At 43.1% G+C, this 27,691-nt stretch overlaps 1 protein-coding gene across 1 annotated transcript in view; it reads left to right on the top strand.

Moving 5' to 3' along the window:
• The first annotated feature begins 260 nt into the window (after window positions 1–260).
• Window positions 261–27,691, top strand: part of LOC124622720 — a 38,921-nt gene continuing 11,490 nt past the window's right edge. The window contains exons 1-3 of the mRNA XM_047148511.1: window positions 261–274; window positions 9,426–9,555; window positions 21,931–22,103. Coding sequence (XP_047004467.1) covers window positions 261–274; window positions 9,426–9,555; window positions 21,931–22,103 — 317 coding nt within the window. The remainder of the gene's footprint in view (window positions 275–9,425; window positions 9,556–21,930; window positions 22,104–27,691) is intronic.

The following is a 27,691-nucleotide window of genomic DNA, read 5'->3' as shown; positions in this document are numbered from 1 at the left end:
TACAGTGCCTTCGCCTTCACAGATAGCGCGTCAGTGACCTGTCGCTAGTGACTGAGAAAGAGGCTGCTGCGGTGGAGAAGTGGATTCTGTTGCGTATGCAGCACGCTAGCCCACGTCGCTGGTGGTGCCTTCAAAAGCTGTACGTGACGGCGCATACTCGGTCATACTGCCAGGGCAACGCCCTGGACCTAGCCGGCCGACGTCTGGGGTTGCAGTCAGCCCGCACAGAAAGCTGACTGCAGTTCAGACCGGCGCCTGCAATGGACAACTCCAGGTCAGTCACCAACAGCTTAGGTCACTTCCAGTTATTTTTCTCCTTTTCGTTTTCATTTACTCTTGCCTATTCTTCTTCAAGATCACAGACAAACCGTTTTACACTGAAAGTCGATGATATCGAATGGTTATAATTAAACTGCAGCTACTCACAGAGGTGTAGGCTGTAACTATCGTGTGGCAGCGAAACGTGGTAAATATTCTAATGCGTTAATGTGGAGCCGATTTTCGCCGGGAAAAAAAATTAGTTGTATTTTCGCCACCAGGTGCAAATATGGCGCTGTGAATGCAAGGAAGACGTATAAAAATGTTGCCATATGTGTTGGATTGAGACAGGGACGTGGTCAGGAAAGGGCAAACAAGTTAGAAAGGCAACGCTTGCACAATTTGTTCAGTATGAGCACCGGATATGTCAACGAGATGCTGCTTCCGTAAAGCGACGTGATCGACAGTTCTTCACAGCACTTCTCGCGATATCTGAGGAACTCGTTCCTGTATAGTGGCGTTTACATCACGTAGAGACCGAATGTGTCCCTGGTAAACGCTTTCTTTTAGGTACCCCAGAGCCAAAAATCACATGGTTTCAGATGACGTCATCTTAACGGCAATGCACCTAGAAAATCTGTAGAGATGACACGTTCGTGGAAGGTTGCATTAAGCAGATCTTGAATTGGGCGAGGGACATGAGGTGTTGCCTCATATCTCATGCAAAAGAGCTCTCCACACAGTTGCGCTAGAGCACTCACATGCCACACAAGGAGGTTTCGATAACGTCCAGTGCAAACGTCATGGTACACCGGACAGGCCCTCTGGTGTATTCTTCTCTAAGAAGTAGGGAATAAGACCGTGAACAACCCGAATTTTAACAGTGGCCCAAATTCGACATTTCTGTGTATTCACTGCAACTTGTAGACGCTGACGCTGAAAAGACGAGCCTGTCCTTGGCTCGAGGTGGTGCAGTTTAGACAAAATTTGTCATTACTGCTGTTCCTGTAAAAGATATATTATTGATATTGTTGATTGGTCCTAGCTGGTGTAGCCTGAAAAAGAGAAAGACACACTCTGGTGAGGGATTAGTAAAACTTAATCCTTCAGCAGGTCAGGCCAACGCGTGGTTGGCCTGTGATGAGGTTGTTGGCCCATTCCACGGATGAGCCGGCTGCGGGAGCGTCCCGTCTTCTCGTAGAACTTCCTGGCGATGGCGCGAATCCTGTCTCGGAGAGGCAGGATCCCGGTGTCCTCGTGGAGTTGGCGCGTCGAGAAGCGCCTCGTAAGATGCATAGCAGTCTTCAGGGTGCGGTTCTGTATCCGCTGCAGAGTCACAATGTGAGCATCTGCGGCTTTCCCCCAGACCACGGCCGCATATTCTAATAGTGGGTGAAACAATGTTAGGTAAAGCGTGATGCCGTGTTGCGGTGGCAATGACGACTGCGGGTTTAGCAGTGGATACAGTGCGCGAAGGCGTCCTATTCCTTTCACATCTCGGATGTGATGCTTCCATGTGAGCCTTCGGTCTAGGGTAACCCCTAGGCATTTCGCCGTCCCACTCCATGGGATAGGTTCTCCCAGGATTTCGACTGGCGGCAACCTGTAGTGTAAAATGTGCCTCATCATTCCACAGAATACCGACTGGATACATGTCATCAACTCCGATTCGTGCCAGAAATCGAAGAGCAAATTCATAATGTTGTCGCGGATCATGATGTTTCAGTTATTGCACCTTCTGGGTCTTGTACGGGTACCAGTGGAAGACAGACCGAAAAACGTTCCGTACTGTTGCCCATGGGATGTATAATTCTCGTGACACTGCACGAGCAATAACAGGACCCGGGAAACGTGCTGCATAATCGGTTACAGCAACAGCAACATCGCCATCAACTGCTACATCTACATCTACATTTATACTCCGCAAGCCACCCAACGGTGTGTGGCGGAGGGCACTTCACGTGCCACTGTCATTACCTCCCTTTCCTGTTCCAGTCGCGTATGGTTCGCGGGAAGAACGACTGTCTGAAAGCCTCCGTGCGCGCTCTAATCTCTCTAATTTTACATTCGTGATCTCCTCGGGAGGTATAAGTAGGGGGAAGCAATATATTCGATACCTCATCCAGAAACGCACTCTCTCGAAACCTGGCGAGCAAGCTACACCGCGATGCAGAGCGCCTCTCTTGCAGAGTCTGCCACTTGAGTTTATTAAACATCTCCGTAACGCTATCACGATTACCAAATAACCCTGTGACGAAACGCGCCGCTCTTCTTTGGATCTTCTCTATCTCCTCCGTCAAACCGATCTGGTACGGATCCCACACTGATGAGCAATACTCAAGTATAGGTCGAACGAGTGTTTTGTAAGCCACCTCCTTTGTTGATGGACTACATTTTCTAAGCACTCTCCCAGTGAATCTCAACCTGGTACCCGCATTACCAACAATTAATTTTATATGATCATTCCACTTCAAATCGTTCCACACGCATACTCCCAGATATTTTACAGAAGTAACTGCTACCAGTGTTTGTTCCGCTATCATATAATCATACAATAAAGGATCCTTCTTTCTATGTATTCGCAATATACTACATTTGTCTATGTTATGGGTCAGTTGCCACTCCCTGCATCAAGTGCCTATCCGCTGGAGAGCTTCCTGCATTTCGCTACAATTTTCTAATGCTGCAACTTCTCTGTATACTACAGCATCATCCGCGAAAAGCCGCATGGAACTTCCGACACTATCCACCGGGATAGGTTACCTTCCTCTTCCAGGTGCCACACTAAACTCATCCGTGTTTTCATCATCTTCTTTAAACAATTTAATGACATCGGGCCTCTCCTCAGACATTCCAGTCGGCCATACGCTGTGGTTGCTGCCGTTCACATATAACAGTTTCACCAACAGCGCACGGTCTCACTTCTCGGTGGCCACACTGTTCACTCACGTTATGCCTTGCAAATCGCAGCTTGGATGCCATACCGTCATAAAAACAGTGTACAGCGCCAGACTTGAATGCGGTGTTGACAACTGGAATTTCATTTTCTAGCCTAAATCTGTTCTCCATTAACGCGTTAGCATATCTTCCAAGTATCGCTGCCGTACGATAATTACAGCCGACACTATACCTAGTGAGTGGCTGCACTTTAATTATAACCACCACGTACATAGTCATAAACCGAGTTCGGAAAAAAATTCACAGTGTATGTTTATGCATGTATGTGTGCGTGGGGGGGGGGGGGGGGGGGGGGGGGGAGGGGGGGATGTACGTGAGAGTCTGTGTATGCACGCAAGTTTCGTAAGTTCCCCTTCCTCCGCTTCCTTTACCAATTTTTCTATTAATTTTGGTGACTGGACGTGGACTGGGGATGGCTAACAGTGAGAAAATGATTCGTTGCAAAATAAATTTGGCCTCCTTGTCTAATACGACAACGCATTACTTTACTTTATGAATATTAGAGTTTTTCAGTTTTCTAAGTGGAACAATGTTTGTTTGAACGAATAACAGCAAGATTCATTATAGTTTATGGACTTTTTACAAGTAACGCACTTCCTAACAATGCCTAGGCCCAGGGCTGCATACTTCCGGGTTACCGCGGATTTGTTCAGTGCTGAGGGCTTCGTCGTGGGTAAGCCTGGACGCTTCTGGAGAAATTCGACTGACTGGAAATAAATAGATGTTAATAAACCTTAGCTAAAATTCACTAAATCAAGACTGGTACGCAGGTAATTTCGTTAGTTTTATTTTTTTAAAAACTAACGGCAAACTTATTTAGGGACACTCCTATGAACATATTCTCCATAAATCTATACTGAAGACAGTGAGAAACCGGCGACAATCGACGATCGGGTGCACCGCGACGTCGCCCCATCCGCCGGATAGTTGTCCGCAGAGAAGTCAATTGTACAACTGTATGTTTCACTCATCACGCTCGTACCACAGACGTAGTATCCCGATATTGCAGAATACGCACATATGTAAATTTGTATCGTTTATATTCGTTAAGATTTTTTAACTAGTCATTCTTTCATTTGTAACGCCAAGTTTGTCGTGACAGAGTATATAAGGGTGTTTCCGCAAAAGGGTGCAAAAATGTAACAGGACATAGAGTGCTCCACTGAACAGTTTGAGACAGGGAACCTGGACTCGAAGAAGCCAGCTTAGGGAGATATGGAAGTAAACTTGTCTACCGCTTAGCCTAGCATTGCTCTTTCTCAGCTTATTTGCAACTAATATGGTACAAATGTACCCGTACTGTGCTGTTTAACCGGCTGCAGTGGAAGACCGGTTCTAGGCGCTTCAGTCTGGAACCGTGCGACCTCTACGGTCGCAGGTTCGAATCCTGCCTCGGGCATGGATGTGTGTGATGCCCTTACATTAGTTAGGTTTAAGCAGTTCTAAGTTCTAGGGGACTGATTACCTCAGATGTTAGGTACCATAGTGCTCAGAGCCGTTTGAACCATTTTGTGCTGTTAATTTACGTGTATATTCTTTATTTCCTACAAGGAAACAAAGTGGACGAGCCTGATTACTAGCAAATCATGATGCAGGATTTGTTTACTTTACTTGTTCGTGCAAACAGTTTTACCTAAGTTTGTAACCGCCCCCTCACTTATCGACCTTAATGACAGTAAAATTAAACCGCGTGTACCTAATGGAAATTTGGGAAAAGCAATCGTCACCGAAGTTAATCTGTAGGTAAAGAGGGAGGAAAGGGTTACATCTAAATGAAAGGAAAAATGCAAATGAAACTGGTGGAAATTAGTTTTGAAAAGGGGTACAGTTAATAAAGAAACTAAATGTGCGGTCGTTGCGTTAACAATTAACTGGCGTTAATTAGATATTTGAGATTTGGGGAAAATTATGGTCGCCAGTCCTATGGACAACTACTATAAAAAACTGAAAAAGAAAGGTTATTGCACATATAATTAGCACTAAAAGCGTGGCAACTGAAGGTTAGTCTTGGGCTACCTCAACATTCATTTCAAAAGCTACTTGAATCTGCGCAATTTAGAAATAATAGGTTTAACTTTGAACTAGAATTAAATGATTCTGAACAATTAACAATAGTAAAATTTAGTACGTACCAATCTGAGCTGTAGTCACATGTAAGCTAAAATATGGTTACAAAACTCGCACTCTTAATTTGTGCTTGTGTAATCTAAATATTGTAGCCAGCTATGAGTACCTTAACCGAACTTTGAAATTAAAGCAGTTTGAATTTCAACGACACTCGGGTTCATTTCGGAAAAGGAAGGGACCCTGCTTGGTAATGCAACTGGAACGTTGAGCAACAAAGGTTCATGCTAATTTGCTGTAATTTTGTGAGGCAAATGGAACAATTTTAATAGTTGAGGTCTGCCATACAGTCTAAAACTTTACGTGCTTCCAGTCTTCCTTGTTGGTTGATTGAAGGTTTGAAGTCGTCGGTCGAGGAGGTGGCGACAGTCACTCATTGTCGGCCGTCGCTGTTGCAGAAGCTGGATGTTGGCGCGCCTTCTTCTCGACACTGCCACCAGGTAAAACGGGCTCTTGATGTGCGCCAGCTAATGCTTCCCGTCCGCGACACCGTGTCAGAAACTATCATAGCAAGTCGAGCGCAATTTCATGCTGCCAAACCCCGAAAGCACGGCAACTCGCGGGAGCGTCTCACAACACACCTGCTCCACCGCCCTACTCCAGCCAGACTCTGCTCTGCCCGCGCTCCACGCGGCAGAGTTAATACTACCAAAGATCCTAAACACTTTGGTTCTTCACACGACCTATCGATGTAATCGTTCGATAGAATATTTTTCCCTAGGCCAGACGCAGCGTAAAAATACAATTAATATTTACAAAACAAACCATTTATACATCGACATAAATGCATATATATATATATATATATATATATATATATATATATATATATATATATATATATATATATAGTATAACAATTGCAATATATAAAGACACAGAAATGTCATATCTTCAGGTAACAAAATAAGGAAAAAAATTATAGTACAATAGATGGAAGTAGGAGGATATGCATTTCCGGCGTTACAAGTTGTTGAAAGACGTACCCGTGGCTGTGCGTAAGAGGATGTGGATACAACAGGACGGTGCACCGCCTCACTTCAGTGTGGATGTCCGAAAACATCTCCGTGCTGTATTTCCCGATCACTGGATTGGAAAGGGAGGTCCTATTCCATCACCTGCGAGGTCTCCTGATCTGAATCTTTTTGATTGTTTGCTATGGGGATATCCAAAGTCACTTGTGTACGAGGCCCCAGTAGATACGGAGGTGGAGTTAGTCGCCAGAATTGTAATTGCCAGTAATGTGATTCGAAACACATCACGGATATTTGTCGGGCTGCGCCAGAAACGTGTTCACCAATTTCATGCTTGTATTGAGTTTGATGGTCGTCAGTTTCAGCAAATTTTGTGGGAAACAGCACAAAAGGTAAGTTCATTGTGTCAATGATGGTATTTTCAGTTAACTGTGACTAACGTACATAAAAAAGTACACAGTAATATGATTTTATTCCTATTATCTCCTTAACTTGCTTCTCCGACCCCAGATTTCCTGCCTCAAATTGTTCAGTGGAGCATCTTCTATGTCATGTTAAATTTTTGTACTCTCTTATGGAATCGCCCTGTATGTTCGGGAAAATAATCCGATTTGATCCAAACATTCGCGGTCGGCAACCTGAGTGATGGCACGCCTACCCAGACCCAGCCATGCTCGTGTTAATAATTAAAAGTATTCCACTTCCAGATTGAAGTTTGCTGTTTTGTACTGTTTTCCGAATTAATCTTTCATGTTATAACTGTCCCGAACAGCACTTTCATAGTTGTTGCAAGAATACATGAACGAAGGTGAACCCAGACATAATATCTTTCGCAAGATCGCCGCTAGTAAGTGGAGATCTCGAGCACAAACCCTGAGAACCACAGCACTAGCAACATGTTACAGAGCTGCAGATTACGTGCGTCCAGTTTAGTCCAAATATATCCCAGCACGTATAGCTAAGAAGGCGCTAAACTAAACATGTCGGCCTGTCACAGGTTGCCTGAAGCTTACATCTCTTGTAAAATTCTACCATTTCGCAGGCGTAGTTCCGCCAGATATCCGCCGAGAAGTAGCTGACAACGCAGGGAGAATAAATCAGGCTCACCAGGGAGCCAATCCATTACATAGGCACGTTCTAGCAGCCACAAGGCCATTCCAGTCTTGCAAACAGCAGCAGCTACAGCGAGGGAACAATCGTCGATTTCTCGTTTCGACTTGCGAACAGCTCTCCCGTCTCCATTCTGGAGTTGGAAGATCCACGAGTAATCTCCAGTAACGGCACATTCCTGCGGATACCACCAACTGTGACTCCGGAGTACCATCGTTCATGGAGCACTTACTTGACTGTCAACTGTGTCCTGCATCTTCCATATAAGGAGATCTGCTTCTGACTCCGAGAGTAACTGTCACTGCAAGGTTTTGGTCAGGATTAGTGTAACTTTATTATTCTTTCCTTTATTTGTTTCAGACTCAAATAAAATAACTGTCAAGTGATACGTTCCGCCGATGAGCAAGAACGACGATACAGTTTCGTCCACTGATATCATGGGTAATTTACGCACACCTTACGCATAGAAACCGAGTCATTACTCATTGTTGTCCTACCAAGGGGCGTAATACTTTAAAACTCATAGTTCATCACTTTAACAAGTTGTTCAAATTATTTTTGTCCGCTGCTCATGGTCTGGCGGTATCGTTCTCGCTTCCCGAGCACAGAGTCCTGGGTTCGTTTCCCGGTGGGGTTAGGGATTTTCACGTGCCTCGAGATGACTCGGTGTTGTTGTGTCGTCTTCATCATCATCATTCATCCCGAATGAGATTTTCACTCTGCAGCGGAGTGTGCGCTGATATGAAACTTCCTGGCAGATTAAAACTGTGCGCCCGACCGAGACTCGAACTCGGGACCTTTGCCTTTCGCGGGCAAGTGCTCTACCATCTGAGCTACCGAAGCACGACTCACGCCCGGTACTCACAGCTTTACTTCTGCCAGTACCTCGTCTCCTACCCTCCAAACTTTACAGAAGCTCTCCTGCGAAACCTTGCAGAACTAGCACTCCTGAAAGAAAGGAGTCCCGAGTTCGAGTCTCGGTCGGGCGCACAGTTTTAATCTGCCAGGAAGTTTCATATCAGCGCACACTCCGCTGCAGAGTGAAAATCTCATTCTGGAAACATCCCCCAGGCTGTGGCTAAGCCATGTCTCCGCAATATCCTTTCTTTCAGGAGTGCTAGTTCTGCAAGGTTTCGCAGGAGAGATTCTGTAAAGTTTGGAGGGTAGGAGACGAGGTACTGGCAGAAGTAAAGCTGTGAGTACCGGGCGTGAGTCGTGCTTCGGTAGCTCAGATGGTAGAGCACTTGCCCGCGAAAGGCAAAGGTCCCGAGTTCGAGTCTCGGTCGGGCGCACAGTTTTAATCTGCCAGGAAGTTTCATCATTCATCCCCATTACGGTCGGAGGAAGGCAATGGCAAACCACCTCCACTAGGGCCTTGCTTTGTACGACGGTGCGGGTCTCCCGCATCGTTCCCCCACGCTCTTTGAAGGAGTATGGGACTTCATCATCATCATCAAGGAACGATTACAAACGACTGTTCTGCACGAAACCCGAGGAACGACTCTCCGTTCGCATAATGCCGCGTGACCATTAGCGCCTGGTGAACGTAAGACAGGGAGACAATGCCCCTGCTGCAAAAAAGCCAGCTTCGAAAGTTCCAGAGAACCAGCCGTGCATAAGGGATACAATAAACTGCGTCATACTTTTGTCGATAGTAGTATAATTGTGTGCATGGGCGTGTGTATGGGTATATACAGGAGTGGAAAGAGAGAGAGAGAGAAAGAGAGAGCGAGCGCAGGAGCGTGGGGAGGGGGGGGGGGGGAGAACAATATCGTTAGAACCCCAGTTCAGTACAAATAAGATTAAGGGGGTTGATGTCGTTCTTCTACCTCTAGTAATTCCACTGTGAACGGTAGGTTAGAAATAGTGCCACTGAGATGAGGTGTCAGGTACGTTTTACAGCCAAATGCCCTGTTTCCTTTCACTCATATCAAATTTCATTGGTAAAATAAACGAAGTAAACCCCTCCTCAATACTTTCAACATTTCTGTCGTGTCACAGGCGTTGCATCACTGCCGTTGTGTGTCTGCTGCTGCTCTATACAGCATCTTGTACGTTCAACATTTGTACGGCGGAGAGGGCTTCCAGGAGCATACCGTTCCTTGTCTATCCAAATGGAGGAGCTCTTAAGGTAACTATGACGCACACATAATTGACTACAGCTCAATGTACTTATTTCAGTCTGAGTGGATAGCAAATGAAATTACAAAGAAAACCGTAATATTGTCAAACATTTTATTTCATATACTTGATGAAACTATAAAAATATTTTAAGGTAATTATGTTCCACTAGCAAAGAAAGTGAGTCATTTACTCGTAACTGAGAACTAAGGATGAAATGCAAAACTTATAGAGCTTTTCATTGTAGTTGATCATGAAAAGTGTGCGATAATTCGACTTCCACATTCTTCCATTTCAGTCTGTTCTGTGACACCACGTAATCCAGCAGTCCTGTCGGTGCCACAGAGTTAGTCTTCTGGGGTTTTACAATGCGTTTTCCTATTGGCAAGCTCACACTTATTAAAAAATCCCACGCTGTTTTTTAAATAAACTTAACGGACCCCATCAGCGGCGGACGTCTTCAAGGACCGATTCGCCACTGATTAAAGTAAACTTTCGTTTCCACCTGTTTCCGTGCAGAGGTTTGACAACACGGTTTAAAAATTGGAGAACAACTGTTCATTATCGACGGCTGTCGTCCGCTTTTTCTGTCTCTCCACGTGGAAAACAGGTACACATCTTCTTCAGCACCGGCATCCAAATGACAAATCAGTTTCATAACCTCCCTCTTTCGATTTATTGGCGTGTTTAATAATCTCGACACTCTGTCTGAAAGATGTATTATAATACTCACTTGCGGCAGCCATTACGTGATTCTCATCAAATCTAATCTGGTGGTGCCCTGGCTACGAAGCATGTTCCACAGTTGCTGATCTAGCTGTTTCTCCCCTACTATTCTTACTCTAATGTTCATCCAGTCGCTTTTATACTGTTCGTTTTCTACTAGCCACGAAGAGGACTCCACAACTACACGGTACCCTGCAAATTCCTGTTTATTCCACAGGCATGAAAGAATCTTTGGCCGATCCTTGGAGTTACCGCACGTTCTACGTGAGTCTCTATAGTAAGCCGATATCGCGTTTCTTCAAGATATTTTCAGTGCGGTCGGTAACATCTTTAATGAGAAATGAATGATAACTGCCTCGGTGTATAGTCTCATTAAACAGCTTTATGCGTATATACCAGATACAAACGACGTAAGGAACAAAATACACCACTGGCCATTAAAATTGCTACACCAAGAAGAAATGCCGCTGATAAACGGTTATTCATTGGACAAATATATTATACTAGAACTGACATGTGATTACATTTTCACGGAACTTGGGTGCATAGATCCTATGAAATCAGTACCCAGAACAACCACCTCTGGCCGTAATAACGGCTTTGATACACCTGAGCATTGAGTAAAACAGAGCTTGGATGGCGTGTACAGGTACAGCTGCCCATGCAGCTTCAACACGATACCACAGTTCATCAAGAGTAGTGACTGGCGTATTGTGACGAGCCAGTTGCTCGGCCACCACTGACCAGACGATTAAAATTGGTGAGAGATCCGGAGAATGTGCTGGCCAGGGCAGCAGTCGAACTAGTTCGGTGAAATCTCGTCGATCGAGGTCCGGCGAATACTAAAGGACGCCTGTCGTCGCTGGGAAGAGTCACCGACATTTTGGCTGCAACGAAAGTTGCTACCAGTGACGTTGTCTCTCACCTCTAGACGTTTGATCAGATACTTTGAAACACCCTGTATGTTGACGCAGATTCTCGGGCCTGCTCCCCAAGAAACGCCCAAAGGACTAAGGGGATTTGTGGAACCTTCACATTTTTTATTTACGCGCTTAATGTGATGTAATGATCGGTGTAAAGCCCTACGTACTTCGCCACCTTTTTGACCGAGAAATAAAGGGACCTAATACACTATTGGCCATTACAATTGCTACACCACGAAGATGATGTGCTACAGACGCGAAATTTAACCGACAGGAAGAAGATGCTGTGATATGCAAATGATTAACATTCACACAAGGTTGGCGCCGGTGGCTACACCTACAACGTGGCCGGCCGCGGTGGTCTAGCGGATCTAGGCGCGCAGTCCGGAACCGCGCGACTGCTACGGTCGCAGGTTCGAATCCTGCCTCGGGCATGGATGTGTGTGATGTCCTTAGGTTAGTTAGGTTTAAGTAGTTCTAAGTTCTAGGGGACTGATGACCACAGATGTTAAGTCCCATAGTGCCCAGAGCCATTTGAACCATTTGAACCTGCAACGTGCTGACATGAGGAATGTTTCCAACCGATTTCCAATACACAAACACCACTTGACCGACGTTACCTGGTGAAACGTTGTTGTGATGCCTCGTGTAAGCAGGAGAAATGCGTACCATCACGTTTCCGACTTTGATAAAGGCCGGATTGTAGCGTATCGCGATTGCGGTTTATCGTATCGTGACATTGCTGCTCGCATTGGTCGAGATCCAATGACTGTTAGCAGAATATGGAATCGCTGGGTTCAGGAGGGTAATACGGAACGTCGTGCTGGATCCCAACGGCCTCGTACCACTAGCACTCGAGATGACAGGCATCTTATCCGCATGGCTGTAACGGATCGTGCAGCCACGTCTCGATCCCTGAGTCAACAGATGGGGACGTTTGCAAGACAACCATCTGCACGAACAGTTCGACGACGTTTGCAGCAGCATGGACTATCAGCTCGGAGAACATGGCTGCGGTTACACTTGCCACTGCATCACAGACAGGAGAGTCTGCGATGCTGTACTCAACGACGAACCTGGGTGTACGAATGGGAAAACGTCATTTTTTCGGATGAATCCAGGTTCTGTTTACAGCATCATGATGGTCGCATCCGTATTTGCGACATCGTGGTGAACGCACATTGGAAGCGTGTATTCGTCATCGCCATACTGCCGTATCACCTGGCGTGATGGTATAGGGTGTCATTGGTTACAAGTCTCGGTCACCCCTTGTTCGCATTGACAGCACTTTGAACAGTGGACGTTACATTTCAGATGTGTTACGACCCGTGGCTCTACCCTTCATTCGATCCCTGAGAAACCCTACATTTCAGCAGGATAATGCACGACCGCATGTTGCAGGTCCTGTACGGGCCTTTGGATGCAGAAAATATTCGACTGCTGTCCTGGCCACACATTCTCCAGATCTCTCACCAATTGAAAACGTCTGGTCAATGGTGGCCGAGCAACTGGCTCGTCGCAATACGCCAGTCACTACTCTTGATGAACTGTGGTATCGTGTGGAAGCTGCATGGTCAGCTGTACCTGTACACGCCATCCAAGCTTTGTTTGGCTCAATGCCCAAGCGTATTAAGGCCGTTATTACGGCCAGAGTTGGTTGTTATGGGTACTGATTTCTCAGGATCTATGCACCGAAATTGCGTGAAAATGTAATCACATTTCAGTTCTAGTATAATACAGGGTGATTCAAAAAGAATACCACAAATTTAAAAATGTGTATTTAATGAAAGAAACATAATATAACCTTCTGTTATACATCATTACAAAGAGTATTTAAAAAGCTTTTTTTTACTCAAAAACAAGTTCAGAGATGTTCAATATGGCCCCCTCCAGACACACGAGCAATATCAACCCGATACTCCAACTCGTTTCACACTCTCTGTGGCATATCAGGCGTAACAGTTTGGATAGCTGCTGTTATTTCTCGTTTCAAATCATCAATGGTGGCTGGGAGAGGTGGCCGAAACACCATATCCTTAACATACCCCCATAAGAAAAAATCGCAGGGGGTAAGATCAGGGCTTCTTGGAGGCCAGTGATGAAGTGCTCTGTCACGGGCTGCCTGGCGGCCGATCCATCTCCTCGGGTAGTTGACGTTCAGGTAGTTACGGACAGATAAGTGCCAATGTGGTGGCGCTCCATCCTGCTGAAATATGAATTGTTGTGCTTCTTGTTCGAGCTGAGGGAACAGCCAATTCTCTAACATCTCCAGATACTGTAGTCCAGTTACAGTAGCACCTTCGAAGAAAAAGGGACCAAAAACTTTATTGGCTGAAATGGCGAACAAATGTACAACTAAATGAAACTTTATAGCTCCCTTAATTCGCCGACAGATAGTGCTTAGCTCTGCTTTTTGTCGATGTAGAGTTTTAAATTCCTAAAGTTGTGGTATTCTTTTTGAATCACCCTGTATATCTGTCCAATGAATAACCGTTTATCGCCTGCATTTCTTCTTGGTGTGGCAGTTTTAATGGCCAGAAGTGTATCTTAATAGAAGCAGTTCAAGAGCTATCTAGCCAAAATTATATTGCCATTACGTTCTGGGTGCAAATTCAAAGACTCTCTGTACACTGATTTAGTAAAGTACAATAAAGTTACACTTGACGTTCCCCTCCATACAGTAAGCACTAGAATCAGGGCCCTATTGAACGGAAACCTGTAGCTTACTCGATAACAGAATTGCAACTACGGTAGCAACTTCTTAGGGAGGGGCACTGCCACACTGTTGATTTAATGACGGAAGATTCCGACAACCTCTCTATCGCCTCGGCATTATGTCATCTTCTTCATGTGGATGCCGCAGTCAGAAAGATGTTAACCATATTTTTTTATGGCTGCAACAGGAGGTATCAAGAAGCCATGATACTAATGCACCATTTGAATTACTTTGGCAATGTATTACCAAGGAACATTCAAACTCTTTTACTGACAGAAGACCTAAAACTGTGTAATGTACTGCAGCGTTTTATAGCAGAATAACAAATAAGAACACACGAAAAATGATTTTTTCACACTATAATATACTAACTGCATTTGTATGCTTCGTGTTATCAACTTTCATATTTTATTAATCAATGTATTTGAATTTTGTCAGGTCATACGCTACATTTCAGGTTAAATGAGGATAACTTCATAGCTTTCGTTGTAACGGTACTTGCGCCGAATCTTTCCTGTTAACGGTTTCAGGCTGTTACGCATTTAGGTGTTCAGAAATCATCGTGAGGCTTACTGTGTGGGCGATGTCTAAAAAAGTCATTAATATATTTAAAAACCATTTTTAATACACGGTAGGACACTGACTTCGTTACAGTCTCAGCGTCCTTTTTATGTCAGCGGGCTAAAATACGTTCTTCAGTAACGATTGATAAGATTTTCATGTTTACGTCGGTAGCAGCTGTGCACATATCTTCCAGGCACTATCTGCTAACATTTTCAAAACTCTGCGCTTTTGTTGTGAATGATGGTATGATCCCACTGTAGGTGCCAGTTCATTTTTCAGCGAACCGTATGGCCCAAGTTACTATTTTGTTTCTTGCAGGCTAACGCATCTACTAAGATGTGACCTCCACTCAACCTCCTCATCCTCGGTCAACTGAATTTTCAGATTAATCTCATTTTCATGAAAATGATCTAGTCTGTCTCCATGACGTAGACGTGTTGTGTACGTACCGAAACTAGATGTTCGGGTCCTTTCCCCTCGATCTGCTCGTAAAACTGGTCGTCCTTTTAAAGTACGTGATCGAGTGAGAGCATTTAAACACCTTGGCAATATCGTCAGGAAAAATCTATTTATCTGTTCCAACACATCATAAAGCAGAACCATCATAAAGAACGGTGACCCTTCGAAGCTGACTAATACGCCCTAGGCTGGGCCATTTAATCCACTGATAAAGTCTGAGGAATTCTTGCTGTAAATGTCGATCGGCTCACATGTGGCCGTAAAAGTGTTCTCATGAATTTGTTAATGAAATGGGTGGTCGAACAAATGGTACCGTAAAGTCACGTTTTATGTGAGAATTTTCATGAACCTCTATAGCGTCGGTAGTATCCGGCTGGACCACTATGCCATTTAATCTACTAATAAACTGTGTGGAATTCTAGCTCTATGAGTATGACAGGCCAGCATGTCGTCGTAAAAGTGTTCTCATACATTTGTTAATGAAATGGGTGGTCGAGCCAATGACACCCTAAAAGCAAGTTTTATGTGAGAATTTTCATCAACCTGTATAGACTAATTGGTATCGCAACTGAAATGGACAGACTTTTCAGAGCTCTTATTTCGACCGAGGAAATCCTTTTATCAACAGCGGAAAAATTCTGAGGAATTTTTCGTGGGGTCTACACGCTGTTTAACATTTCAAAATTTCTGTTAAAGGCATCTAGGCATTATAGAAGAGACCTAGTAGATTAAGTGTTGACAAAAAATCCGAGTCCGGAAATGTGCCATCTGCATGTGAAATAATTTAGAAGAACGGATCACTTTCAAATCTCCCGCTTCACGGTATGCACTCGTCGGAGACAAAAAACTTTTTCCTTTGCGCTCTGCAAAAGCCGACGAATACAGGCAGTATTTCAAGTACTCGTCCTCGGGTTCTCTTTTACGTGACAAAGGATTACCTCTTCAAAACGAGCGTCCGTGGAGAACAAAAGTGGACCCTCCTAGATGCTCACGTGCCAGTTTATCGCAGCCGTAATTATTCTCAGACGATAACTATGTGCTTTCATAATTACTACAAGGACTGTCTATGGCGCAGTCTTCTCAGTTTGTACGCCTAACTTGAAGCGAGGGGTCTGAAGTGATTCCATTTTTAAATTTATTTTATATCCAAACAAAACATTTCCGGATATGGATTCCTTGTCAAAACTTTATTTTCTATCTTCGCTCTCCAGCCTCTAGAAACCCACAATATTAATTGCGAAGCGCCTATTCATGTTACAGCCCGCCACATTTATAACTATTGTGGCATTGTCCATGTCAGTCGAGAGAACGGTAATACTATGCGCCTCATTCAGGAGCATTTGTCTGAACTACAGTTACGTTATATTTTCTTGGCTTTACCCGAGCTAATAGTCTCAGCGTTTACACACATGTCTTCAGCTGTCACTGGGTGCACACTACGAATGCCTGCTTTTACTCCGCCTTTATCTTCCAGAAGCAGTACTTGCGAAGGGAGTGAGACAGGATTGCAACCTATTCCCAACGTTATTCAACTTATACACTGAGCAAGCAGTAACCATGGAAACTTTGGAGAAAGAATTAGAATTCAGAGTGAAGAAATTAAAAAAAAATAGAGGTTTGCCGATGACACTGTAATTCTATCAGAGACACCAAAGCACTTGGAAGAGCAGTTGAATGGAATTGACAATGTTTAGAGACAAGGTTATAAGATGAACATTATTGAAAGCAAAACAAGGACAATAAAATTTAGTCGAATTAAAGCGGCCGGCCGTTGTGGCCGAACGGTTCTAGGCGCTTCAGTCTGGAACCGCGCGACCGGTTCGGTCGCAGATTCCAATCCTGCCTCGGGCATGGATGTGTGTGATGTCCTTATGTTAGTGAGGTTTAAGTAGTTCTAAGTTCTAGGGGACTGATGGCCTCTGATGTTAAGTCCCATAGTGCTCAGAGCCATTTGAACCATTCGAATTAAATCAAGTGATGGTCAGGTAATACGATTAGGTAACGACACACTTAAAGTAGTAGATGAGGCTTTTTTTTTATTTGCTCAGGAGAATGACTGATGATGGCCGAAGTAGAGAGGATATAAAATGTTGGCTGGCAATGGCAAGAAAAGCGCTCCTGTAGATGAGAAATTTGAGAAAATCGATTATAGATTTAACTGTTGGGAGTTTTTTTCTGGAGGTATTTGTCTGAAGTGTAGCCTTGTGTGGAAGTGAAACGTGGATGACAAATGGTTCAGAAGAGAAGAGAATAGAAGCTTCTGATACGGGGTGATACAAGAAAAAAGCTGAAAATTAGATGAATAGATCATGTAACCACTGAGGAGGTACTGAATAGAATTGGGGAGAAAAGAAATTTGTTGCATATCTTGACTAAAAGAAGGGATCGGTTGACTAACCACATTCTGAGAAATCAAGGGATCAGCTGACAGCGGCTGCGGAAGCGACAGACATGGGAGACAGTAAGTAGTAGATTTACATCGCTTCCCCCCGTCGCTGCGGTCAGCTGGCTTCTGGGGTGCCTGCACTTAACCAGTCCCGTGTCGTGCTGTGCAGACGGACGCTGCGGTTGCTGGTTCTACGCTTCCACGCGTTTGTTTGGCGTGGGCGTGAGCCCCCCATGATTGACTGCCCTGACCATCACCCATTTATGATTTCGTAATTATTTCGTGGCACCTTCGAAACCGGTCTTGCAATAAATTAAGAAATTGCTGGCACATGAAGTGTATTTTGTTCTATAATTTATCGTGCGATGATGAAGGCGCGGGAGGTACGTCTGCTAAACGTGTTTTCAAATACTGATCGAGAATACGTTATTTTAAGCGAAAATAGCACATAATATATTATCCTCGCACACATACTGTTCAACAATATTTTTTTATCTATATCTGTATGTCTCAAAATCAAAATGAATAAACACAAGCACCTGAGTAATAACACTGATATGAAATTAATGATTTTCGATGTATAATTTGGTCATGGCAGTCACGTTCAAGAATAGAGCGACTACTGTTAACGTGCTTCACTTTAATTTCACTCCAAATAAATTAACGCATTTGTGACTCGCAATGTGCAGTAGTGCACAAATTAATTACACTTTAACTTTACATTTATTACTATATGTATAACATAGTAGCTTACTGAATATTAATAACCAATATGTCTTCTTTTTACTTTAACGAGCTTCTGAACACGTTGTAGCGTGGATTCGACCAGCTTAAAGCAAAATTTTCATAATTCATCGTCATGAAACCTGACTTTTACCACATTTATCATCATACATTCATTTGTTGAACAGTCCGCATTACCAAGAAGCATTTTCAAAGCGCTGTACAAATTCTTGATGGGATTTAAGTTTGGTGGATTACTAGGCCACTGAAGCACACTAATACTGTTTTCTTTCAGGAATGTCTTGAGTGCTTTAGAAGTATGATTCGAGGTCAGATCATGTTGAAATGTTCCTCCATCATCTGCAAAGAATGGCACAATCTTGCACCTAAGGATTTCAAAGTATTTAGTTGAATTCATCATGCCATCAACTGGAACTAGTGCCCCTGGACCACTAGAAGTGAAGAAACGTCAAAATATTTTTTGGGAGGTTGTTTTACAGTCTGTTCAAGGTGCTCAGCTATCACTTTGGGTGCTTGTCCGACAACCTTTGCTCTGTATCCTTGAACAATAAAATGTGACTCATCACTGAAAATTACACGTTTCCAGTCACTGGAGGTCCAACATTGATATATTTTGGCCCATGCCTACTGTTTTTCTTCATGGCAGATGTTAACAACGGCTTCTGCGTTGGATTTCGTGCCTTTCGCCCAAAATCAAGAAGATTATACCGTACGGCTGAAGAATCAGTTGCAATCCCAGTAGCCAATAAATATCTCTGAATGTCTTTACTTGTCTTGTGAGGATGAATTCTACTGGTTCGAGGTAGAGTTTTGTCAGATTTTCGTTCCCACCTACATCAGCCTTTTCTCTTTGGAGACAATTAGGCAGTATCACTATATGCCCTAATCAGTATTGAAACACTAGATTCTTCCCGCACCAACAACAGAAGCAGTCTCTCTTATAGTCATTTGTGTGTGTTCCTGAAGAGCAAGTATTTTTGCCTGCTTCTTAGGTGAAGTGTACATCCAGATGTTCGTAACTGCACACTACCGGAATTATGGCCAATTTTCGCTCGGGGCGATAGCTGAAGCTGATATTTTCCTAGTGCAATTCTTTTCCCCCTAAAATATGAGGTCAAGTTGGTGTTTCTTTGTGAGGCCATTACCCGCGGCACATGACGAAGACGTCAGTAGTTAAGGATTTGTTCGTTTTCTGAAGTGTACTAGATGGCGTTTCTGCACACCCGATAATACATATTTTTATCACGTAATTTCTCGTCGGTGACACTTATCCAGTTTGCTACGAACCGACTTCGTGTCTAGGCGAATCCGTTATCACGCCTCTTTTCTATAAACCGACGGATCGGAATACAATTTTTTGGTCGTCAGAGATTTAGCTGTTTAGAAAACAATCCCTAGATCTTTATCTCTGTTAAAATAATTACGTAACGTAATGTCAACTCTCCACAAGAATCAGCAGATCAATAATCATCAAGCACGGCTTCCATTCTCTAGTGTCGATACACATCGCTTCCAACCACTACACTTCCGCGCGGTCGGTTTCTCTTCCGTTTGCTCTTTTAACGTGTATTTTGCGTCATGCAATTAAGCTCCACAGGAGCGCAATATTACGCGCACAAAACGCCCTTTAACAAAACATTGTAGTTTGTTTACGTACCGCTCTTTCATCTTCACGAGGGGCAATTACTCCAGTTTCAGAGTTTACAAAGTGTTGATGTTTTATGCACTATTTGTTTGCCTCGCCGATATCCCACTAGTTGTCACACAGAGAGATGTTCAGAGTGCGTTGTAACGAGGGCTGGACGTGCACCCTCCCCATCAAATTATTTTTACACTTTCCTCAACTTTGTATTTCTTTTTTAATTTAAATTTTTCAGAACGGCAATATATAATTGGTATTGACGTGTAAAATATGTGGAGCTATAGTTGTCACAAACACAGATCCATCTATATCAGCGCTATAAGGTGTTTCACATTTTTATATTCGTCGTTTCGTTCTCATTTCCATACTTACTTTCTCTTTCCATCAATCTTTCATATCTTTCTCTCTCTGTCGCACGGTTGCTCACACACACACACACACACACACACACACACACACACACACACAGAAGGAGCGTGATGGAGCAGGGGTGGGGGATGACGATGACATTACAGAAGAACCCCTTGTACTAATGAGAAAGGGAAGAGGGCGATTTTCTTTTGAAACTGGCCCGTACAACATTTCCTTAAGCAATTTAGGGAAAAATGGAAAATCTAATCAAGGTGGGTAGAGGAGGATTCGAATCTCGTTACTCCTAAATGCGATTCCAGTGGATGAAACATTGTTCCATGTTGCTCGAAAAAAGAAGGAATAAATGGTTCAAATGGCTCTGAGCACTATGGGACTTAACACCTGTGGTCATCAGTCCCCTAGAACTTAGAACTACTTAAACCTAACTAACCTACGCACATCACACACATCCATGCCAGAGACAGGATTCAAACCTGCGACCGTAGCGGTCACGCGGTTCCAGACTGAAGCGCCTAGAACCGCACGGCCACACCGGCCGGCGAAGAGAAGGAATAAGGAGATGTGGGAAGGGCAGCGCAGAAAAGACCATTCTTGCAAAACTGGAACAGATTCATTGATATTTAACTGTAAGGTGAATCTGTACAGCCCTATATACTAGTTTTTCTTTTGAATTACATTTTTGAACATATCAGAAATTTGCTTTGTGCGTTATATTTTATAAAATTTGTTAACAGCGGTGATTAATTTGGTATAGCTGAACGAATATTTTGTCGCAGTATGAATGAAAAACATGGTATAATAATATGTTCACATTTTTATATTAAGGTAAATCCTTTAAACACTGATCTCCTCCTCCTGCAACTTCTGAAAAGTCTCTTGCCCCTCTTCAGAAACCACGTGTTTGTCTGACCTCTCCACAGATACCACTCCACTGTAGTTGCCTCTACGGTGCGGCTATCTGTATCGTTGAGGTACGCAAGGAAGAAAGTTTATTAAAACCACGACTAGTTTCATGCCGGTTTACAGGAATCGTCAGGTGATCTGAACATGGACTTGAAAGGAAGAATTATAGAATTTTTTTTCGTTTTACACCGGGTTTTTAAATAAATAATAGAATAATCCTGCACATTAGGTACTTATATAGATTGTGCCGTTAACATAACTTTACACTTTCTTGAAGCCTCTCCCCGTCGTCCACGCCACTGAGAAATTAAAACCCTCTAGAAGATAAGAAGTGAGTTCGCCTAAAACAACATAAAGCGAGTATTTAGTCGGAGAGAAAACCCTTCGAAACTTGCGAAAGCGTATATAAGCACCTATAAAAACATACCACGATATCAGCTGGAGGTGAAGTAGGCACGGTCATAAAGAACACTTACCAAGTTACAATCCTTTTCTACACATGCATCGACGGTGTTTTATATCATTTGCTGATTTAAGCTGTGATTTATGAAAAGCATCTCCTCTTTCACGCTTCGCCGTTCGGTGCACTAGCCGCACTTTCTCTTGCCCCATCTCGCTGGGTTTTCGGATACCACGGCCAATGCTGTTTTCCCCATGGGTGCTTGCACAGGGCTCTAGCTAATGTTGTAGAATTTACACAATAAAATTACTCAATGTGCAGGACAATCCTATTCCATGTTGCAGTATTTACTAGGCCAGTGTAAAAATAAAAATAAATGTAAAACACATATTTGCTGTTTAGCTCACAGGCGGATGTGCCTAAATTTTTTTTCCCCTTCCCAGAAAAATTTGAACGTTTAGCTGCTGTTGTCCGCAATTTAAGATAATATGTATGACATATTTTAATTTATATTTACATACTGAAACTAACATGAACCGCTTTGTTACAGTGGGTCGTCGGTCTGTCTATTCCGGTGAAGGTGTCCAACCGCTCGGTTGGGATGCTCCTGCAGTTCCAAGGGCTGTACGCGCATCCCTCAAACATAAGCGAGATATCACAACACTTCCCTCTGAATGTTGGCCGTGCTGCCATCTATGCAGTTTTCACTTCGATAATGAACGCGTAAGTAAAACAGCTGGTGTCGTCCATCCCCGCACTCTTGATCCCAGTAAAAAGGAGACTCTTGTACCATTCAACTATAGAAATCTGTTGTGCTGTTGTTCCGAGGTTATTTTTTTAGTCTCAATAAAAATTTGATTTAGAAGACAATTTCTTGATGTTTGTGGACTGTGTGATCAATTACAATACTTCCATAGAATTTCGTATGTGTCTGTAGGATGCGATGAGAGCAGTATGGGAGGGAGGTATAGATAGAAGAGGAAGGGATGAGGAGAAGTTGTCATGAACACGCAGACAATCAAAAAAAACTTTTTTAGTAAAAACTCAATATCCATTATTCCTCAGTCAACGTTTGGAGAATAATGTATCATCAAAACTAACAGTGTCAAAAATTGCAAAGAATTCTAGATATTTCTATAATGTTTAACACAGGGAACTTAACAGCTTAAAATTCCAAGTTGACGGATTTACGTATGGACCGCAGGTACAGAACTTACCTTCCAGGGAAAGGTGCCCATTCGCAGGATGACAGTATCTGATGTTGAATAAGCCAAGGCAGAAAAGGAAAGACCCCTACTAAGAAAAGAAATACAGAAAGACCAACTTCTCAAATGTAGGCGGTAATGGCTGAAGGTAACAGGTTTCCTAGTTTCCACTAGCTTAGTCGAAGCACACATGTGTTCACAACCTAAATGAAATAAAGTTACTTGGCAAATGCACCCTTCAAATTTATATTTTACAAATTTTGGTGTTGACTATGGTATCTGAGTTTGTGGTTATTGTGGCCTCAAAGTAATGGCGTCCAGATGCAAGTCTCAAATTTTCCGACAAGTTCATTTCACTGAATGACAATTTCTTCGAAGCTGTGCTAAAGCGATGTACGAATCACTGATGTTAACAAAGTATTATTGTTATTATATTAAAACAGATTGGATGTTTTATTGTTTTTCTTCTTCTTCTTCTTCTTGTATTAAGTACTTCTACAGGCCACGTTCCAATTTCATTTCTTAATCCCTCGTTACTCTTACCTTTTCGTCTAGTATTCTTTCATTGTTTCACTATGTTTCTTTTTTCTGTCTTCAGACCACGTTGGCTAGTTTTCTTTTCTTCCTATTCTGGACACCTTCCAGTTTCAAGAACTTTTTCCTAAAATCTCTTTCCAATACATCTTCTTCTCTTATATTATTCGTTTCCAAGTCTTGAATCCAGGTGTTTATCGATTACTATTTTCTAAGATATTTGAAGATCTACACAGTGACTCTTTTGTCATTGATTCCGTAAATACTTCCAAAAACTAGTCATCTCCGCATCCTTATAGTTTTCAGTAGGTGTTCGGTGATGTGATCCCAAAATCGAAAACACTGCCTTTTGATGAGAACGTAACCTTTCTTTATAACTCTTCTTTTTATTGTTTTTAGTTTATGAAACTTATAATTTAATACCATACATACGGTTTCATAAAGGCATTCCTGTTCACTACTGTGTTGCAGTGCTTTATTTAAAGCTTTGATAAGGACATTTTTTTGCATGTATTCTTAGTTATATCATACGTGTTTTCCTTCATATGTATCTTTTCCTCTAAAGAAGACTTTTCCAAACCGATTTCTTGAATAGTCTTTGCCAAATATTTGAATTCTGCTATTTTGTCTATTTGCCCAATATGTGTTACTAAATATTTTGAAACACTTTTGGCCGCGCGGGGTAGCAGTGTCGTCTCGGGCGGCTTGCCACGGTTCGCACGGCTCCCCCTCTCTCTCCCCCCCCCCCCCCCCCCCCGTACCCTGTCGGAGGTTCGAGTCCTCCCTTGGGCATGTGTGTGTGTGTGTGTGTGTGTGTGTGTCTGTGTCTGTGTGTGTTTTGTCCTTAGTGTAAGTTAGGTTAAGTAGTGTGTAAGCCTTGGGACCGATGAAATCAGCAGTTTGGTCCCATAGTACTTACGACAAATTTCCATTTCCAAGCACTTCTGATATTTGCCATAAATCATGTTTCCTCTGCAGAAATTCTTCAGCCTGTCATGTTGGCTGTATCTTCCAGAACACTGACTTGCACTGCTGCATCTATCAGGCTTTCAGAAAGCATGAAAATATTTTTATGTAAGCCCCCATGGTGCATGCAACATATAGCTCATTTATTTGTGGTTGCCTAATGTTATCTCCACAATGAAATTCTCACGCCTAGAAATTATTATAACGACCCTGCCTTTGACAGTCCACACCTACAGATTTTCAGTTTAGCAAGTCAAACCAATCATTCCTATCGTGATGCTACTACAAAGAATCACGACGTGGATACCGTAAACGATTTATTCTCAAAAAATGCGAAGGGTAAAAAACTGTACAAATATGAAATACACAATCTCAGGTTCTATCCTACGTGTAATTTCGAGGCTGGCAGAACATATGTTTAATTTTCTTCAGACAGTGCCCCATTTATTAGACGTACACAAAAGTGGCTGATGCTGATTAGCGGTGAGGAACAGAAGACGTACACTCTGACTGACATGCACTCTGGAACAAGCTCAGTGGACAAGCAAATGGAACTCGAACACGTTTACTGTGTTTCCCTACTCGCCGAACAGAAGCGGTTCAAATGGCTCTGAGCACTATGGGACTTAACTTCTAAGATCATGAGTCCCCTAGAACTTAGAACTACTTAAATCTAACTAACCTAAGGACATCACACACATCCATGCCCGAGGCAGGATTCGAACCTGCGACCGTAGCGGCCGTGCGGTTCCAGACTGTAGCGCCTTTAACCGCTTGGCCACCACGGCCGGCGAACAGAAGCGGGCGTGTCACCTGTCGAAATACGGACAGCAGTTATACTGCACCGATGACCTGCCCGCCGCGGCTTTTTCTGCTGTGTAGGTGGTGTGTGTGTGGCGTACCTGCCTGTACAGTGGACGTTATATGCCATCTGCAAACTCAGAGAGCCGAAATGATGTCAGTACAAGACAGAACACAAGTCTAGATTTCTGTTTGCTCAACAAACAGAAACTCGACTCAAGTATCCTTCCATAAAGATGCACTTCAATTTGTGTCAGACTTCAAAAGAGGCCAAGCATTCGAGTAAACAGAATAACAACTCTGTCTACAGAAAACCGGCTTGACATGCATCTTGTGGCAAAATCAACCCTTCCCAAAATCTAACCGTGAGATTCTCTGCTGTGGCTCTCCCGAGCGAGGTTTCATCCACAGAGGGAAGTGTCTCCGATCGATCTTTGAAGGGAAGTGTGTCTCTACACAGCACACCTGCTCCCTCCTCGACACGCATTGTCTACGTTTGCGCTCAGGCGACGAATCCCAGTGACCGTTAAAAAAACGTTACTTCCCAGTGCATAGATCATGAATATGCCAGCTAAACGCCTGAAGACAATACTCCTTTCAGAAGATTTTCTAGAAGTTCCCATTTCCCCACCTACATCCTTATCACTCCGCCAGTCAAGTACTCATCTCTGCTTTTTGGTGGGAAGTGTGATCCGGTGCTTCCTGTGAGAAGATCCCTTGGACGTCAGCTTGCGATCATCGTTTGTGAACACCCGCGCATCCCTTCGCACTACAAAGAATGTTTTTTGACTTTGTTCCTCCCCTGTGCCAGCTATGCTGTTCCGAAATATTTTTCAGCCCACCACATCTCGTACATTCTGCACTATGGGGGTTCTGTGGCCTGCAGTATTGCAGACTGCCGCCTTCTCACTCTGCTCTCTCTCAGGGCAATATATGTCCACCCTTGCAGGTTACGACACTCTTCCCATTTCGCATTAGCTGATAGTAGCTTTTGAGGAATGTGTTGCCAACATTACCCTTTCTCTCAGTGTTGAGACACGCAGTACTTCAAAAATGGTCGATACATAGTGCTAGCTGGTATCAGCCAATGAAACGATTAACAATGGGATTGTGCATCACAAGCATTGATCCAATATGAATATGAATGAAAAAGAATTTACAGAATATTAAATATATGATGGATAAATGTTGCCACCTTACAAAATTATCCACAAATGATGGGCAGTAAATTTTACTTTTATTATTAATACTTTTGTAGGTATCTGTGGTACATTAGAGGGGAGGAGCGTTTAACCCACATTCATGACTGTTTTGGAAGGGAGGGAGGGAAGGAAAGTGAGGGAGAGGGAAGCGAGCGAAAGAGACAGAGAGAGAGAGAGAGAGAGAGAGAGAGAGAGAGAGACAGAGACAGAGACAGAGAGAGAGAGAGAGAGAGAATAAAACCCTGATCCTCCTTCAATCCATCCACACCTCCTGAAACCGAACCCTAGATACTCTGCCGCATCCTCCAGAGAGGGAAAGTGTCCGTAACAACCAATGTGTCTACAGCCCGAACACTGAAGACCTATGGTCTTTCTTTGTATAAAATTGTCAATCTATTTTCGCAAAGAGATGAGTGTTAACGAATGGCATGTGTTCGTACTGAAGGCGTGTGCATCAGCCTGCAAATTCGAATGTCAAGAGGCTCAGTAATAGACGGGCCATATGAGATTTTTATATCTGTTATTGCTTCTTTCACGTATAACGCTACTTTTTATGTAAAGAGTTCATGAATTAAAATCGACGAATACCGTTAAAATTAGTTTTGTGAGAAACCAATGGAAGACCGAGCGATCTGGTGCAGTAGTAGGATGCTGGACCGCCATTCGAGAGGGCAGCGATTCCTATCCCAATCGCCCGACCATATTTAGATTTTCCGTGATTTCCCTAAATCGGCTAAGACTGGCAGTGTTCCACTGAAAAGGTCACGGATGAGCTCTTCACCCATGTTTCTCCAATCCTAACCTGACTGGAATGAGTGCCGATCAGACGGCGGACTGTGGCCATTAGATTGCTCGTAAAGAGAATCGCGAATAGAGTGCTGTCCAATTCCGTCGTCTGCTGTGATCAATGACTTCGTATCACCCGCAAAGACGATAGCCTACGTTAGTTACTGAGACAACAGCAGAAAACACAGGCCGGTTACATTCTTCGAGATGGTGACAAGAGAGACCATTACGTTCACAAACAAACGTAAAAAATACGAAAAGTATTTCACTCAATGAAGAAAATGAAATTAACAAGAAAACTATGGGTATGAAGGGGTTTGTGGCTGGGACAAACTTAAAAAATAGGTTAATAAAGATAAAACTAGGATATCAAAAATAGGACACGCTAATTTATTTGAAGAAATGTAACGAAAATATAAACAAAATACAAAACTGAAAATGAAAAATTCTCTTGACCTAGCTCAAACGAAGACAACGATACCAGACACTCTTCTCCCGAAAAGACAAGAGAATCGAGAAATTAAATAAACGAATTTGTCTAAAATAAACCAAGCCTAAAAATATAAAAATCGCACAATGGGAATAGAATTTTTTCTTTGAGCTATATATATCTAACAAAGACAGTGATTCCGAAACCCGGAAACCGAACAAGAAGCAACATCGTAATTTCCATCAGTTCTATTGAACTGAAAGACATCAGTTGATACCAAAAACATAGCCCTGCAAATGAAAATAACGAAACACAACATAAAAACCAACAATAAAAAAAAATTCCCATTCGGAAACAAAATTCAGAATTAAATTAAATAATAATTTT

The sequence above is a fragment of the Schistocerca americana genome, chromosome 7 (assembly GCF_021461395.2).
Source record: "Schistocerca americana isolate TAMUIC-IGC-003095 chromosome 7, iqSchAmer2.1, whole genome shotgun sequence".
Classification (NCBI taxonomy): domain Eukaryota; kingdom Metazoa; phylum Arthropoda; class Insecta; order Orthoptera; family Acrididae; genus Schistocerca; species Schistocerca americana.
Note: the sequence above shows the minus strand (reverse complement) of the source record. Positions and strands in the feature narration are given on the sequence as shown.